Here is an 18,909-nt window from a genome sequence, read left to right on the forward strand (position 1 = left end):
TCAAATTTCAACCACTAAACGGAGTAAGAGCAAAATGATAATTTAAATACGATTGTAGTTTTAATTCAACTAATGTTTCAGGTTTAGATATTTCCAAGTATTTCGAAGATTGCATCAGGGCTGCGAGGATATTTATTCTAAAGGAATATGACGACACTCTACCAGCTGCGAGACGCCACATGAATGTGTAAGTATTTCGATGCATGTAAATATAAACAGCTGCTCGTCTGACTTCGTACGGGTAAAACTAGAAAGTTACCCCCCATTCACTTCTTAAAATTTCCAAAAAACCGTTCATAGACAGCGGATGTCGTAAAATAAATCTATCCAAATTGAATAACAAAATCGTGTACAGTGCCTTGATAGTAAATAGTATATGAGTAAAGTAAAAAAGTAACAGGGCTGTCTTTTTTTTTGAGGAGATTTGGTTTATTACATCACATTACTGTGGGTTATACAAGAGTGGCACATTTTCATTCGATTCATTCAAGTCTCCTCACGATGTTTCATTCACCTTCGAGTATGTGATGAATTATAAACACTATCATCAAATAAAAATTAAATGTTTATCAGTTGAGACTTGTCATATAAAACTGAATGAGAAAAATATTGAATGAAAGAACGAATGGTACTTATGATAATGGAATTAATAAATAGAAGAATAAGGCTTCGTGTCGGCGACTTGTCCGTATACGCATTAAAAACGCGTTTAAACTACAAATTCACATTAACTTAAGTAAACCAAAGATCCCATATTAATTTAATTATTTCTCTTGAACAGGATGTGGTTCGTTGACCTGGTGACAAGGTTCCTATTTTGGGGTTTAATTCTTTACTGGTTCAGCGGTTGGATGTCAACAGTCTACACATTTCTGGTCGGCACCAGTGACATTACGCCTAAAATTATTGAGTGATACAGTTATATAAATGTATATTTATAGATAGCTTTATTAGTTATTTTAATCTACTCTGTAGGGCTATTCTGTGACAAGCACTCACCGCAGAAAACGGTCCTAAATGTCAGTATGTTATATGCGAAATTGACCGTAATAATTGTAACATTTCAAGAAAACGCGCATCAAAATAGTATATCACGATACGTCGTTTGTCAACATTTCGCGTGTGAATAATGAAGTGCTTTTTCACAGAATAGCACTGCTATTGTTTATTAATTGTAATGTATAATTTTATAGGAATATACAGTATTATTTTAGTCGTTTCATAATCACATCGATCAGTTAAAATTATTTAGACAATTGTTATATTAATAAGAATGTGTTACATAGACAAATATAGTTGATTGGTGCAGAACCGAATGCGGTTCGATTTTTGAAAAAATGTAAATAAATAAATGTTGAACTTATTGTAAAATTAAAACTAACGATTCGACTCCACCTGTTTCCACAGGAAACACTTCAAAAGGTCACCAACAATAACATAACATTTTGATATTTTTTATTGGCAACTTAAGTATCACAGAAAGTTTGTCATCACTTTTCGTCGGTGTTGACGCAGCTTTACATTTAAATATAAAATAAACGACCTTACTTATAAACATTGTTTAACAGGTGATTAATTAGTTACACATTGCTGTCTCCTTCTTTCGAATGTCAAATCAATAATGACAGAAAGAGCGAAATCGATGTTTAACAAAGTCGCTAAGCAAACGCGTTTATAAATTAAGCTAGAAATGCGTATATTAATTTTTTTCATACGCCAACTTGTCATGAAATATATAATAATATTAAATTGAAATTGGTGTGTCTATCTATTTTATAATCGTGATTTTGTTATGGTTTCGGATAATTATTATGATATTACTCTACAAATAATAATCATTTGGATTTGTAAAAATAATATAAAGCTACTGAAGAGTTTTAAATGTATATAACTATACTATATACTATACAGACATAATATATATATATATATAGTAAAGTTTTTTAATAATACTTGTCATATATATTTTTAATCTGTGGTGCTATTCTGTAAGAACTAACTTCCTATCTCACTCGTGAAATGTCGTAAGCCGACTTACGTTGATACGCTATTTTGACGCTTGTGTCATTTCAATTTAGCAATTATCTTATTCAATGTCGCGTATCTATGGTGAGTTTCGAGACTGTTCTTACAGAATAGATTCGGACACGGATCTTGACAGATTGCTTTGCCTTGTTACGTGTAGCCGGGGCTCAGTGATAATACCATAGAGTTGTAATTCTATAGAGTTGTTCGAAGACTGTCTTTATGGAAATAGTTATTGCTTTTGTAAGAATAGGTTACAAATTTTGAATGAATGTTTTTTCTTCAGAGCTTTAAATTTTTTTTTATATAATAAACGTAATAAATATGTTCTTTTTGTGTTTTTTTTATTTTCCTTATTTTATATTGATGAATGCCAAGATGGCCTCGTGGTTAGAACGCGTGAATCTTAACCGATGATCGTGGGTTCGAACCAGGGCAAGCACCACTGAATGTTCATGGGCTTAATTTGTGTTTATAATTCATCTCGTGCTTGACGGTGAAAGAAAACATCGTGGGGAAACCTGCATGTGTCTAATTCCATTGAAACCCGCATGGGAGCAGCGTGGTGGAATAAGCTCCAAGCCTTCTCCTCAAAAGGGAGAGGACGCCTTAGCCCAGCAGTGGGACATTAACAGGTTTTTACTGTTCACTGTTAATATATATTTTTTAGTGTTTTATTAAAATCGTATAAAATTTACAAACGTGCAATATATTCGTTGCTGTTAATATACAGACAGGCGTTACCTTTTTATCATATAGTGTAAATAGCCCTGACGATACTGGAACGGTAAGAGAGTCCTGGTACGGCACTAATTATGTATTGATATAAATAAAATACCAAATGACATGACAACTGATATGACAATTGTATTAATATTATTTTAATGAGCATGCAGTACACGTATTAAGGAATGCAATCTAGTTTAAAATTGTATAAATTCGTATTATTAATTTACGTCGTGATTGTATTCTGTTGTACCTACTATGTAAATAAATAAAACACAGAAACGAAAAACAAAGTCTACTACAGTTCGTGTCTCTTGTCCAAATTAATATATTTTCCATAGTATATTACCATATTATATTTACTTTTGACGAATATACTACTAAGGAATGTTCAACTAATGTATAAAGCCTGTATTTGCCCGTCTGCTGGCCTACGGCCTCCTTTGTTTAAGTGGCTTGGAGTTGATTGCTTTCCAATGCTGGTCAATATGGTTATTACATAAGGAAAATATATATTAGAACGTTATTATATACAATAAATGTGCATAATTATGTATAATCAAAACACATAACAAAACACACACACAGGCAAAAGTAAATGATGTATATAAAATGTTGATCATAATATTTATTTACTTTTATTAATATAAACTTACATACTTGATTAATTGGTTAAAATAATCTTTGTTACAGTCGTAACCTCCTTCAAATCTAATTAAATTTTCGGTCTAAAGATACAAGGTCGAAATATTAATGTTTACTATTGACACTAGTCCTTGAAACTATGTACAGTCATTTTTATAATATATAAATGTAAAAAAAACAATACGTTTTATAAATTTATAGCAAAAACACGCCGTCTAAAAGATTGTCCTGTGGCATTGTACTTAAGACGCCTGGCGCTATTGCCTCTGCACCAAAAAAATTAATTAATTATATAAATAAGGTTTTGAGTAAAACTGTTATATTGTGTTTTATAAACATTTATTCCAAATATACCTAAACCTATGTCTAGCACAGACCCGCGGCTTGACCGCTTGGAAGTATCGTTAACGCGTCACGAGCCGTGGTTCTAAATATTTCTTTAAGGAACATTAACCCCTATCCCCGTTTTTAAAGAATTACTATATATTCTTTTACCCCTCCAATTAATCCTACAGCTTGTGTTAGAAGTCGGAACGACAATAGTCAAAGGAATCAGCATCGAATTTGTGACATATGTTTTTTGTGACTGTAATTATAATTACACTGACTCACCCCGCTGAAATACAAGATATTGATGCTTACACTGACTCACTCACCCTTCACAATATAATACAGCAGTATTGATGTTTCATAGTCGATAACTAATCACTTTAACTTTAAATTTTTTTAAGAGAGTGATTGTGAAGCGATTTGATGAAAGGATTCTCGAATGTCATATGAGTGATGGCAGAATGAGAAAGATCTGTGCTTAGCCTAAAAACGTTGATAAGTATGGCTGTGACTTCGAAAATAATTACAATAATTCCCTATGCTCTAACACGTTTCTATTATAAATTAATTTTTATTTTTTTTATCCTTTATATTTTTATTTTTTGCTGTTGTTATCATGAGCTATTAAACGAAAGTCAATTAAAAGACAATTACAAAATTCCTCTTACACAGACACTACAAAACGAATTAATAAAAACGCAGTACAATAACTTCTAATTCAAACTTTAATAACAATTAACTTTAAAGATTGTATTAAAATTTGTTATAAAATGTAAAGTATATAAAAAATAATGCATATATAAATTAAAAGATTACTTTGGTCCAAGATCGTTTAAAAAAAAATCTTATAACTAGATTTCACTAACCACTACCTTATTTGGATTAATAATATTATAAAAATAATTATAACCGGAATCCATAACATTAATAATACCGCATTTCGAATATAAAAACCATAATAATAGAGAAAAAAATAAAATCTTCGTGACGACGTCGACCCAGTAACGGCTGAAAAAAAAAGAAAAATAAAAAAAAATATAAATACATTTTTAAACAGATAAAAAAATGATCAATGACAATTTTCAATTATATTATTAATTTTAATATGAAAGTATTTTTTTGTTAGGTAGTCAATCACACTGGACTGAATAAAATTATTTACTTGCTTTAATTTATTTGCGTCAATTAAGCAATAAGAACAAGCGAATTGTAATTATGACAAATATCTTAATCAGATAAAATAGATGTCCCAGCCGTGTAGAGCGATCACTATCACTAAGTATTATAAAACAGTCCCCTGCCGCGTCTGTCTGTGTGATCGCGATAAACTCAAAAACTAGCGAATGGTTTTTCATACGGTTTTCACCAATGGATGGACTGATTCATAAGAAAGGTTTAAGTGTATAATTTATTAATTTGTGAAAATTGGCTGAAATATGATGAAAAATGTTCAATATGTCGGAAACTATCATGCCGACTGGGAGCTTTTCGAGTGCCGTAGAAACCATTAGAGTTATATGTATTACGAAATAAACGTTCTACGATGCTTATTCTGCTCGAGCGAAGCCGGGTCGGGTGGCTTGTAATTTAATGAAATCAAAAACAGCCAATATTTCGTAACTTTTATTGTAATTGATAAAATAAATTTATCAAATTTGTCGTGTTGATAAATAAACGCAATTCTATCAAGTTTTTATCTCATCCTGTCAGGTCAGTGAGCTTTGCCATTGACTCGATTATTCAGAACCCTTGAAATTTTATAGCGACTACATGACTTCAGGTGAATCTTTGTTTATGTAATATCCACCCATATAATACGGGTATATATATTATGTATATGTATAATTAGATGTAAAGCCGAGATGGCCCAGTGGTAAGGAGTGAATCTTAACCGATGGTCGTGGGTTCAAACCCGGGCAAGCACCACTGAATTTTCATGTGTTTAATTTGTGATTATAATTCATCTCGTGCTTTACGGTGAAGGAAAACATTGTGAGGAAACCTGCATGTGTCTAATTTCACTGAAATTCTGCCACATGTGTATTCCACCAAATCGCATTGGAGCAGCATGGTGGAATAAGCTCCAAACCTTCTCCTCAAAAAGGTAGAAGAGGCCTTTAGCCCAGCAGTGGGATGTGGACAGGCTGTTACGGTATATGTATAATTATGTTTCCACAGAAATCACTGGGATTATATTTTATTTGTATAATAATAGTAATAAAACAAAATTGAGGCAATATTTGTGGCAATTTAGGTAACTACAGAATTTTTTTTATTGTTAAAAAGTAAGTAACCTGATAGTAAGTGGACATCACCAATTGTCAATGGGCCATGAACCTTGGAAACTAAGATGTTACCTCTTTTGTACGTATAGCTACTATGGCTCACTTACTCTTCTAACGGAAACACAACAATACTATGTATTGATGTTTGAAGGTGACGATTGAGGCGCACCTAACTCGACGAGCTTTAATAAACATTCATGTTAACTTATGTTAACACCTAAAGAAAAATGTCATAAGACCAATTTGACTGACCTAATATGATGAGATAAAAAATTAACTCGATTGCTAGGTACCATCTAAGGTTTTAATATATAATGTATACTTACATTCTATGTAGTTTTCTAGCTCTAGGCAGAGTCGCAGGATCTTCCTTACACACAAAATGCCTGGTGCCAATAACATAGTCACGTAAATATTCGTCTCGGCTCAACGTCGATACGTCTGTGAAGAAAATATTGTTTTCCGCCTCGCTGACTCTCTTCTGTAGAGACAGGAAGTTCGTATTCTTGAAATTCCACTCCTTTGTTGTATAGTATTGGAGGATGTTCAAACCATGACTGATTCGCTTTTGAAGATTAACCATGCTGAAAAACAGAGAAAACAGAGTGTCTTGAGTAATTTTCTGTGATATTGTAAGACAGGTAGAATGTTTATTTATTTATTTAATAGAATGCCAACATGATGCATATAGCAAATACGATATAACTGATTGTGTACAATATGTGCAATAATACATATATATAAACGTATGTATATTTATATGATGTCCTCCTGACCGATTTCGGCCACGGCGGCGATTAGCTAACGGTGCACATGTGTGTGCACAAACACAGATACACTCCTTATTCTATCACTCTGATAATCCAATGGAGCAAAAATCTGATATGACCAGAAAGAGTTCAGGCGCAGTACCAATAGATCATTTATTAGTAGTGTTAAAATCGAATATACATGTCATATACGAAATTATGAATGTTTTGTTTTTGTTAAATGTAATGTATTATTATATATAATTTAGTAAATGTGTCATCAAATATTGTTTTACCTAAAAAAAATATGAATAAATTTTGGCTTTTCCTAAAAACGTAATCGAATAAGTGCTAGGAAACTTTACCTAGACCAGCTGGATAGCTGTTTGTAGAGCTAACAGCTGTAAAATGTTTACAGATGTGACAATGAATTATATAAAAAAAATGTCGGTACTTACAAGGTCTTCCTTCCCAATAAAAACAGAAGCATATCAACTAAATATGCAGGTAATATATGTACGAAGATTACGGTGAGTTGGTGAGTAAACCAGTAGGACTTGATGGTACCACCAGGGTACCACAACGCGATTGTATAAGGGTAAGTGTTGACCCACTTCTCACCTTGAAATATAAACATTAAATTAGAAATTTTCACCACTCCCGTATATCTGGATCCACCTGGCTTTTCTTCTATTCAAAGAGCCTTAGCTGATGCTTATGACGAGTATGCGGGGCATCCTTAAAGCATCATTTTATAGCTTCTAATTACATGACACCATATAAATGATTCACATTCTCTTTATTTATGTACTTGCGAAATGGATTTGATTAATTGTTCAACTATACATGTTTTCACTTAAATATAATTTATTTTGCTTATTGTCGAAAAGGCGACGATCAATGCCTTGGTCATTATGATAAATTATCTCTTTATTCTTTGATGCTGTGAGCGTTCTCAGTAGTAGATGGTGCGACACTTGAACCTGACTACTATTATGAAAAATACACAAGACCAATAGAGTCTTTCTAGGTGGTAGGGCTTTGTGCAAATCCGTCTGGGTACATACCACCAACTCATCAGATATTCTACCGCTAAACAGTACTTAGTATTGTTACTTTTCGGTTTAAAAAATGAGTAAGCCAGTGTAACTACAGGCATAAAGGACATAACATCTTCGCTCCCAAGGTTGGTGGCGCATTGGATCTAAGGACCACTTAATGTTTCTTACAGTGCCAATGTCTATACCATATGGTGACCACTTAACATCAAGTGGCCCACTTGCCCATCCACCTACCTATAACGTAAAAGAGAGTCATAATGATTTTCAATGAAAAATATATCAAAAGTAAAACTGCATCTCACCTAATTCGATCACTTCTCGCCATGTAATTTTTTGGACTCCAGATAAAGTTATATTAAAGATACGAAGGTCCTTAGGCCTGCGGCAAAACAATTATCATGAAGTTAATAATGTATTCATTTAAAACTAATTAATTCCAACATAATGAAATATCTTTTTAAAACGTGAACGTTAATCGTGAAAAGCAATTATCACTGTCATGAGATAATTTTTTTTTTTTAATCATTAATTTAAAAATACTATATTGCTATGTAAATAATAAAACAAAGATCTATGAGTTCACATTATTGTATATGTATTAATATAGTGATAGATTTAATTACGTTAGAAAGAAAAGGAAGACAGTTAAATCGAGACGATTCAAAGAATCAACAAAAATAGTCCAGAGTCTCCATCTTTTAGTTATTACTTACTTTTCTAAGGCAGTGACGTAGGCTATCAAGATACATCCATTGACAACAACATCGACAGGTATTGCGTCCGCCATGTACGAAGGCTCACAATGCATAGACCGTATAACACCTTCAATTTAAAAAAAAAACATAAAGCTATGTTTGTCTGTCACACTCGTCACGTTTTTAGAGGTAAATAGGAGGAATTACAGTTAAAAACTCACAACATTTGCATGATATTTGATAATCATTGTGATAACTAAGGAAATTAAAAATAGACGTCGCAAATTATGGTAGGATTTTCAAAGTCATTTTTCACTATATAATAGTATGAATTATTAAATTTATTAATTTCTCCATAGATTAGAAATGCAAGTCTTATTAGCTATGTTCATTATTATATGTTTGCGGAGACTGGTTGTTAAATTAAACGGGTGCAAAAGTTTGATTTGGTTTAGATTTTTTTTGTTAGCGTCTTTACCTTTTCCACTACCAATTACAAGTCCTGTTGGCCCATTTAGGTTGTCAACCCAACCGGGCATCGGTTCCTTCCAAGCAGCAGTTACTAGAAAAAACTTATCAAGTTTAATTTAAGGGCAATATATTTGTTTTGTTTTTGGAACTCGATGTCGCACTCTGTTAGCACTAGAAGACTTGACACGAGTCTATTTTTGTTTTTAAGAAAAAGTTGTGATGATTCGGTCGGGTTCCATACCTTAAAAGGAAAAACTAAACCCTTATGGGGTTTATCACTCCGTGGTCCGACTGTCCCTCTGTCAAGACCCTTTTTTTCAGGACCGCGGAAGTATCATATTGAAATTAATATCAAATACTCGAGTCTGCAATCCCATTTAGCAGTGAAATAAATACACTTTTAAGTCAAGGTAATATAAATATAAAGCCGTTTACTGCGGTCACATATTTTGACGCTGGCAACTCTATATATAGGCCTATAGGTTACTGCCTTTTAAATTAGTATCATGATTTTCTCAATGAGTAATGTCACGTAACACAAGTAATGGAAAAAGAGGATAAAAAACTTATTTGCGAGTGGTAAACTAACCGCAGTGTAATGGGAAAATAGTTTTCGAACGGTAAATTTAAGTTTCCTAAAGTAATGGACGTAGTTCCATTACATACCGACAAGCTTGAACACTTGGTACGCGAGTCTGACTCGCAGAATATATTATTTTGCCATTCCATAAAAAAAACCTTGTATTTTTTTAATACTTACCAATCGATGGTCTCCCAATTGCAATAGGAAATTTAGAACTGTATTCAGCTACAAGATCCTCTGTTATGGCTTTTGTATATGAGTAGGTATTGGGTTCAGATGATATCAATCTGAAAATAGAGTTGTCTATTATAATAGCAAATGGTAAGAATAAGATTAGTACTATCTCCTATTTTTTTAAATAGGTAGGCAGACCATTTTTTGGATACAGTGTTTGCATTAGAAAGGAATTAATTATTTTATTCTTATTTATTGTGCTCATGAATGTACCACATAATTTTTGCGAACGAAATAAATAGTTAGCAATCAGCTCAGTCATGCTATTCTGCAACAACTCACTTCATTACTCACCCGTGAAATGATGACCGACTTATAGCAATACATGTACTATTTTTGAAATGTTATAATTATTACAGTCAATGTCGCATATCACTGTCTTACATTTCATGTGATCTGCACATTTTATCTGAGCTTCGCGGTTGTTCTTACAGAATAGCCCTACAGATTGTATTCAGTTTCATGAAATAATAAAATAGAAGAAACAAATGAATTTGGAAAAGACTAAATTAAATTAAATCTTTACTTCGGCTCTAAGTAATTCAGCGTTGAGTCATCGAGCCATTCCACGAGTTCAATTATCTTCTCAGGATTATGAACTGCAGGGTACAGTTTTTCATCTAACATGTCAAGTTCACATCGACAATATGCTGTGGATAGATGGACGAATGCCTGAAAATTTTATACTTATTTAGTAGCCCATAATATAACGGCTTTTTTCTATATATTATATAACTTTCCATTTTCACGGCTATGAGCTAACGTATTAGATAATTTTCTTTTAAGTGCGCTTTATTATAATAACTTGAGAAGAAAAAATGAGTGCACATCTGTTTGTGCACACACTTTTGCACTATAATATCTCCTGTGCAGGTGGCTAATCTCTCTTGAGACTTGCCACCGTGGCTGAAGTCGGTCTGGAGGACATATTCATAATAATAACGATATCTAAAAATCTCTCAATGATCTTTTGACGAGATTATAATGGAAATCACAACATTTAGTTTTAGCTCCAATTTGGAGTTAGTGTTTGTACGCACACCTGTACAAAATAACCTGTCTAACCTATATCCGAAGTTAGTTTAGGTTAGGTTAGTTAGCCTGTTAATGTCCCACTGCTGGGCTAAGGCCTCCTCTCCATTTTGAGGAGAAGGTTTGCAGCTTATTCCACCACGCTGCTCCAATGCGGATTGGTAGAATACACATGTGGCAGAATTTCAATGAAATTAGACACATGCAGGTTTCCTCACGATGTTTTCTCTCACCGTCAAGCACGAGATGAATTATAAACACAAATAGTACATGACAATTATATTTGGATACATGACAATTATATTTAGGATTGGAACATTAAGTTTTTAATAATTTTAAAGTTTATGAGTTATAAACATTTTTTTATTGATACTTAAGTTTCGATTAATTTGAATTTCGAATAATTATCCCAAGATTAAAATTTTAATTTTCGTTCTCTGTTCTTTTACGCTTCAATTAGTTAAATCTTACCTCGAGTTTTTCCATTGTTTCAGCCAATTTTAAAACTCGTAGAGTACCTGTCGTGTTCATATTAACAGCGTCTTTTAACTTCTGATCGAATCTGTATAAAATATAAAAAAATTAAATTTAACGGAATAGGGAGAAATTGTTATTTCAATCAACTATTTTTGAAGAATTCTGTAATTTATCCATACGAGTAGTGTACTCTTTAGTGTAGTAGCTGTTTTATTCTCGTATGGATAATAAGTAACAGCCTGTGAATGTCCCACTACTGGGCAAAGGCCTCCTCCCTCTCTTCCTTTTTGAGGAGAAGGTACAGAGCTCCATACTTTCTTCTCGTATGGATATAGAAATGGAATTCCTGGTACATTCGATCCAATTAAAATAATTGTCATTTTCTCTCATAAAATTCTTAGTTGTTACTCAGTATTTGAAATCATATTATTAGAATTGACTCATGAACAGGTTGAAAAATGACAACTGCTTATGTTATGTCAAATATGTATATAATAAACTCGTTGCTCTGCAACAGGTACCCGCTTTGGACGTTGTTACTCGCGGGTTATTATATTATATCGCGTGATGTTTCTCTAAAACTCTTCTCAATGAATGGTCTATCTAATAAAACAGTATTGAAACCTAAGTTCTAAATGAGGTTAGAGCGTTCAAGCAATTCAAGATAGAGCTCACCTGACACATGCAGCGCTGTGGAACACAATATTGCAATGTCGCTGCAACTCTTGACGGTCATCATTGGATATGCCCAGCTCATCTTCCAAGATGTCTCCCGCGATCAGTTTCAGCTTGTTGAAAACATCCGGCTGCTTCTCACGGAGATGCTCGAATATCTACAGAGAAAGATTTAATTAGCGATTCTCCAACTTTGTGTATGATCCACCCGAAACTAATAATAAGATGTTTCTTTTAGTATATACAAACTGTTAATTTGTTTAGAAATTTAATTAGTTACTACATTTTATTTCTGTTTTTGTTTTTGTTCTTTATTTAAATATTTTTATTTTCTGTTTTTTTTTTTTTTTATATTTGTATATTTTGTAATTGTGTTTGTGAATGGTGTGTTCTCCTGTAATCGGTTGTACATAGTTAGTTTTAGGTTAATGTAAAAAGTGATTTGAATGTGTGTTATGTACAACTGTTGGAGATCCAAATAAATAAATAAATATTGTTATAATTTTTATAATTAATTAATTGATATAAGACGGCCACAGCATGCATTTTCGAAGTACAATATATTTCATCGTTCATATATATATTCAATCCGGGCTCCGGACCGAATATACTATCAACATTGCACTGGTCTGGTTTCTTTAATCTCGTCAAATAATAAGCAGCAACTCCTAACAAGTCCAAGCCAATGTGTGTTATGATTTTCGAAAATAAAAAAACATTTGCATTTCGAAGGCGGGGCGGCTTATTGACATTGACAGTTATTAATAGCGCGTTTAGAAACATCCCACTCTTTTAATTATAAAAACGATTCAAAATCAACCTTAAAAATGCTTTTATTGTATTATTGTTATATATATTGTACCTTGAAAATGCATGTTGTGACCAAGACTTCGTTTTATTATTACACGTGTAAGTAGTGATTGCTGATCCTTAATAAATATGGATTTCAATCGTCTTATCTCATTCACACATTTCAGTTCTGTCCATACTCGAAGTCTATGCATTCATAATTCACTCACCTTGTTATTGCAAAGTGCTTTAAGTCTGTCCTCCCCACTCACACCTTTCTTTTCCCTCAGCAAGAGGTAGATGGTATGAATACCTGGACAGGCCCTCAGTAACTTCTCGACTAATGCCTGTAATTGAAAGACAAATTACAATAATATTAGAAACGAAACAGTTTTTATGGATGTATCATTGTAACTCTTTCAAGAGAAAACTAAACAGATTTGGATGAAATTTTAGAATAGACATAGCTTATGGCTTACATTGGCTACCTAACACCTGCCCAGAGTTTTTTATGGGAACGAAACGTCCCATCAGAATTTAAAAATTGAATAGATTTATTTATACATTTTACTAATTTGTTATTATTATTGCCCGATTATTTGTTATTTTAACTTATTTTTTTGTCTTTAATTCTTATGTTTACTTGAAATTTTTGATAAAACTGGATTGTTGAGGTTTTGTGGTTTTTGTTTGAGTTTTTTTTTTCTGCACATTTAAGTAAAAACTTTGTTGATTTATGTCTTTAAAGTAATTGATTTATTTAATATGTACTGTTTATTTTCCTAATAAAAATAAAAGATAATAAACGAATAAAATAAAAAATGTAATATATTAACTTTTTAAAGTTAGAAACTTAGTGTTATAAGTTTATCTTCATTTATTATATATACATTTTGGAGGTGCTACCATTTACTTAGTGTTGTGTTCCGTTGATTAGTGAACAAATGTCATGACTTACCACCATATAGACTGTTAGCTAACTGTATCTTACCTTACCAAGGAAACCAGTCGCTCCCGTTATGAAAACGCACTTCCCTTCGTAGAACTCGGTTACGGATGGCGCCATCTTTGTCACTGCAAAATCAACTAGTGTTAAAAGTACCAACATTGATAATAACATGAAGAATGACCTTCTTATACTTTCTTTCTCGTCTGTGTAGGTACCACCCACTCATCAGATATTCTACCGCAAAACAGCAGTACTTGGTATTGTTGTGTTCTGGTTTGAAGGGTGAGTGAGCCAGTGTAGTTACAGGTAAGGTGCATAACATCTTAGTTCCTAAGGTTGGTGACGCATTAGCGATGTAAGCGATGTTAACATTTCTTACAATGCCAATGTTTATGGGCGTTGGTGACCACTCACCATCTGGTGGCCCACATGCTCCTTCGCCTACCTAGTCTATAAAAAATAATAATAACGCGGCAATTTAGATTGCTGAGGAGGAAATGTCCGGATAATGTGAAAACCAAGAGTAAATGCCCGGATTGGTTTTTCGACAATCATTAAGAACCCACATACAAAAGCCACAATATATTAAAAGTATAGTATATAATCTTTATTAATATTTTACGAAAAACTACTGAATGGATTTGGCTGTAATTTGGAGCAGAAACAAAAACTCGGCTTAACACATAGCCTACCTAACATCTAGCCCACCCCCCTCTCCTCACATGATGAAGCACATGATAACGGAGTTTTTGGACGGATATCATCCACGGTTCCCGTATGAAACAATGCCTAATATGTTCCATGTATATTAAAGACAGCGTTCAGGCAATTAATTAAATTGCAAATTAATTAATAAATAGACTAAATTCTGGATTATTACCACATAAGCATTTAAATCGTTACGGTGTGTACACATTACCTAACTGTTCATATTCCTTTCGACGTATTTTGTTCAACATTGTCGGTATTACGATCGATCTATTGAAATATACGGTTGTATGTATTTAATGCAATATTCGCTTTTCAATTAACATGAAATTTATCGAACTATAGCTTACCAATCGAAGGAATAAAATACACAAAACTTAGATTTACATATCCCATGCGATTCGCTAATATCTCTGGTATATAACACTACAAACAGTTCTTGATTAATATATATTTATAAATAGTAACAGCCTGTTAATGTCCCACTGCTGGGATAAGGCCTCCTCTCCCTTTTTGAGGAGAAGGTGTGGTAGCTTATTCCACTACGCTGCTCCAATGCGGGTTGGTAAAATACACATGTGGCAGAATTTCAATGAAATTAGACACATGCAGGTTTCCTCACGATATTTTCCTTCACCGTCAAGCACAAGATGAATTATAAACACAGATTAAGCACATGAAAATTCAGCGGTGCTTGCCCGGGTTTGAACCCACGATCACGATCGGTTAAGATTCACGCGTTCTAACCACTAGGCCATCTCGGCTTTTATTATATTTATTTATAATACAATACAATTCCACTTAACTAATTAAATTCACTTTAATTTTACTTACAAAGTTTTGATAACAACTACGAAAACATTCAAGATTATATCGCTTCAATACAATGTTAACGCTGTTTATATTTCTTTATTCCTCTTGTGATTGGAATTGGCTTAATATGTATGTAAATTTTTTTTATTATTATAATTGGGAAACATATCGTAAAAACCACATACATTATACAACAATTAACTCGTTCACATGCCAATAAAGTTTCCACTTAAATCGAATTCATGAATGACAGTAAACGCCATTCATTAAATTATAAAAAATAATTATCAAGATTAAAAAAAGTTAACAGCAAAATAATAAAATATGTATGTAATAATAATTATAATAATAATAATTATTATTATTCACATAAAAAGTAACAAATTATAATGAAGTCCCTGATTTCTGAGCTAGGCTCAAAGACTGAATTGCTGACTGAAAGAAGAATCAGTGTTCTTTCTCATATTTTAGTGACATATCGTTCTATGTATGTATGTATGTATGTATGTATGTATGCATGTATATATAAAAAGTTTAAGTTTTTTATATAAAAAGTTTATTTCCTAAAAAAGAACAAATTCCACTTAAACTTAGGAAATAAATACATTAAATTACCATTAAATATGAAGTACTATACCATAACTTATGTCTACATTTTGTGCCAGTAAAAAACTTTTTAATCTTTTTTGAATATATTAATTTAATTTGAATTTATAACGTCGTTTTGTAACGAATTGTAAAGCTGTGCTCCTTCAAATAATATAGTTTTTGTGCCATACTTAGTTCGGAATTTGGGTAATTCGATTTTGTGTCGGTTTCAAGTAAGATGAGAATGGAGTTTTAAGTTGAAAGGTAATTTGTGAATTTGTGGTGTTTGTAATTATTTTACGAATTAATAAGCACATTTTGTATTTATTAATTTGTTTTATTGATGAGATATTTTTCGTAGGAGTGCGACAGATCATATTATATAGGACTTTTAGCAGTTTGTTTTGAGATATTTGGAGATTTTTGATGAGGATTTCAGCGGCACTGTCCCAGATTTCAATAAGTTATTCTAAAATCGGTTTTACTATGACAGACATGAGTATTGTAGACAATAGGTCGTACTTTAGATGGAATACAGCGCACTAATCTCCTAAGAGCATCCGTAAGTAAAGCAATTTTTAGTTTTATATTATTGTTTCTTTGCAATTTGAATATGAGGTTTCCCTTTTTTTATTTTTTTGTTTTCTTATATTAATTATTTAACGTTTATTTATTTTTTATTTTATATATTTTTCCGTACAATTATGTTAGCTTTATTTCAGCAATGTTTGTCTTGAATAAATGTTTTCTTATTCTTATAAAATAAAAATCACGACACAGAGCTCAGTTTAACTTTTACTAAATGAACAATAATTACAGCTAAAACAACTAATGTTAAAACAAGTTAAATCAAATTAAAGAATCAAATAAACTGTACAATTAGGTATTTATGAATCATCAATTATTTGAACTCGCTTATTTATTTCATTTTTCTAATTTTGTGTTACATATAATTACTATTTAAATATTTGAAGTTAAATTATAATAATCATTAGTTTTTATTTACTTCAAAGCAAGCAGGCAAATCACACGGTACATTATATATATTTTGATATATAATATATATATATATATATATATATATATTATATATATATATATATATATTATATATATATTATAATATATATATATATATATATATATATATTATTACTGCCTGTTTGCTGTGGTGGCTAAAATAAGGCCGCAACCTGATGTTATAAGTCATGCCTCGGGTCGGGCCATTATAAAGTTAAGTAAGTTCCATACATTTGTCTAGTATTTCATGTGATCGTGTATTTTTTAAAATATTATTTGTTATTTAATTTAAAAAAAAAACTATACATTTTCTATTTTATTATGTCTCTTCACACGTGTAATCGAATGGTGACGTGAATAGAATCGATCTTCTGCCCAACGAGCAGACCCGACCCGGGTTCATTTTAAACGAGGCGCGAGATGGTAAGTGGTAGAGTCCAAACGCGACGATGGCCAGTACAGACGGGAAGAGTGTTCTGCACTAGCCACCTTCGCCTTGCCGGCCCGCAAGATGCCTCTTCACGCCTCGTTTGAAGGAACCCGGGTTGTAAGAGGAGCTGAACACGTGAGCTGGTAAGGAATTCCATTTTTTGGAAGTGCGACAAAGAAAGGAGTTGCCGAATTTCTTTGTTCGCGATGGAATTGATGTCACAGTTAAGCGGTGACATCGAGAGCCAGCTCGCGTAGATTTATGAGGGAAGGGTAAAGCAGGAATTTTATATGGAATTTTAGCAAGCTCGTCTGGGTTACAGCCCACTCATGAAATATTCTAACGCAGAACAGCATTGTGTACTTTTTCTGTTCCGGTTTGTAGGGTGAGTAAACAATTTGATTACCTACCGATTATGTTAAAAAAGTCTTTGTTTTTAATTTATGTTGTAATGTAAGAATTAAAAAAAATCGTATAAAAGTTTATTTTAAAGAACGTTCAGTGTATTAAATAAAAAATAATATTACATTTAGATAAAAAACAATTAGCACTCACCAGCTATCACTGTAATTAAAAATATACTGTACGTGCGTGCAGAACTCGATTATATTAACTACTGGGTATTTCGTGGGTACTTCGTAATGATAATGCATTCAGTGTTACACGAATTCGTGGCAAAATATCAATCGATACATACATACATACATATGTACTTACACATACATAACAATATTCCTTATATTGGGTGCGGTTCAGTATTTTTTAAATATTTCTGATACTATTTAGGTGCTGATATCTTTTTGGAGAAGTATACCGAAACGAGAACGTTATCACTTTCCTGTGGAACGATTTTATAAAAAGCTTTGGCCAATGAGCTGTTGCTTGAATTGCCATTTAATTCGACTTTCTCCAGAGTGACTTTTCTTCCCCCTTGCCACAAGAGTTCAATCTTTGTTCCTCAGCTAGAAGCAGATCCGTCAGGTCCATGTAATCATGTTCAGAGTTTTGAGAGTTTATATTTAGACAAGATGATTAAGAAATGATTCAAATATCCAATGATGGTTCAGGGGCTCAAAAAGAATCTAGCTCTCTGATAAAGGTGCTACTTAGTTTCTTATAAATACTTCGGTTAGGATATAAATCATATAAGTGAAATGGCGAAACTAATGATTACATAAGGTCTTATGATAATCGTAATAATAAATAAATGATAGTAAAATTAATGTAGAAGTTGTATACTTCTAAATAAACTAACTTTCAATTGAAAACGAATTTAAACTTTCGTTTGTATTTAAAGTTAATTTATTTAACTAACAATATTATTCGATTTATAATATCATTTTAAATGTAGACATTTAGTTAATTTTTTAAATTATATGAATATTACTGTAACATTAAAAAACCTTATTTGTAATTACAAAAAAATATTTATTAATATCTTTTTTTATTGATTCTTATTGAATTATTTAACAATTTATTACACCATTACATACCACACATTACCAGAAAATAATAATAATAACGACACAAAACATCCAAAGACAATTTTTATTTTTTTATTTTTGCATACCCAAAAAGGTAAATGATATCGCCGCTACGCTGTGTACTCACGATGTTTTTCTTT

General features: G+C 32.1%; 2 protein-coding genes across 3 annotated transcripts in view; one reads left to right on the forward strand and one right to left on the reverse strand.

The window, feature by feature from the left end:
- The window catches only part of LOC126778851 (fatty acyl-CoA reductase 1), a 32,582-nt gene extending 30,228 nt beyond the window's left edge, over positions 1–2,354 (forward strand). For both annotated transcript variants that reach the window (XM_050502565.1, XM_050502566.1), the window contains exons 13-14: positions 82–187; positions 782–2,354. In XM_050502565.1, the coding sequence (XP_050358522.1) occupies positions 82–187; positions 782–914 (239 nt within the window). In that variant the 3' untranslated portion in view covers positions 915–2,354. The remainder of the gene's footprint in view (positions 1–81; positions 188–781) is intronic.
- A 2,223-nt stretch (positions 2,355–4,577) lies between these two features.
- On the reverse strand, positions 4,578–17,881 carry LOC126778753 (putative fatty acyl-CoA reductase CG5065). Its single transcript, XM_050502372.1, has 13 exons — positions 17,841–17,881; positions 13,769–13,851; positions 13,008–13,124; positions 11,989–12,146; positions 11,308–11,398; positions 10,331–10,476; positions 9,748–9,857; positions 8,995–9,078; positions 8,535–8,643; positions 8,124–8,200; positions 7,219–7,381; positions 6,338–6,595; positions 4,578–4,734 (listed from the first exon to the last, which is right to left on the reverse strand). The coding sequence occupies exons 2-13, from the start codon at positions 13,841–13,843 to the stop codon at positions 4,578–4,580; spliced, it is 1,545 nt and encodes a 514-aa protein (XP_050358329.1). The 5' UTR covers positions 13,844–13,851; positions 17,841–17,881.
- Positions 17,882–18,909: the final 1,028 nt, after the last annotated feature.

The sequence above is a fragment of the Nymphalis io genome, chromosome 27 (genome assembly GCF_905147045.1).
Source record: "Nymphalis io chromosome 27, ilAglIoxx1.1, whole genome shotgun sequence".
Classification (NCBI taxonomy): Eukaryota; Metazoa; Arthropoda; class Insecta; order Lepidoptera; family Nymphalidae; genus Nymphalis; species Nymphalis io.

Excerpts from the sequence above, each read along its gene's own strand:
- LOC126778753 (XM_050502372.1), bottom strand. The coding sequence starts at position 13,843 with ATGGCGCCATCCGTAACCGAGTTCTACGAAGGGAAGTGCGTTTTCATA. Across the intron at positions 10,477-11,307 it reads AAACAATGGAAAAACTCGAG|GCATTCGTCCATCTATCCAC; the intron begins GTAAGATTTAAC and ends TAAAATTTTCAG. Across the intron at positions 4,735-6,337 it reads GCTAGAAAACTACATAGAAT|CCGTTACTGGGTCGACGTCG; the intron begins GTAAGTATACAT and ends TTTTTTTTTCAG.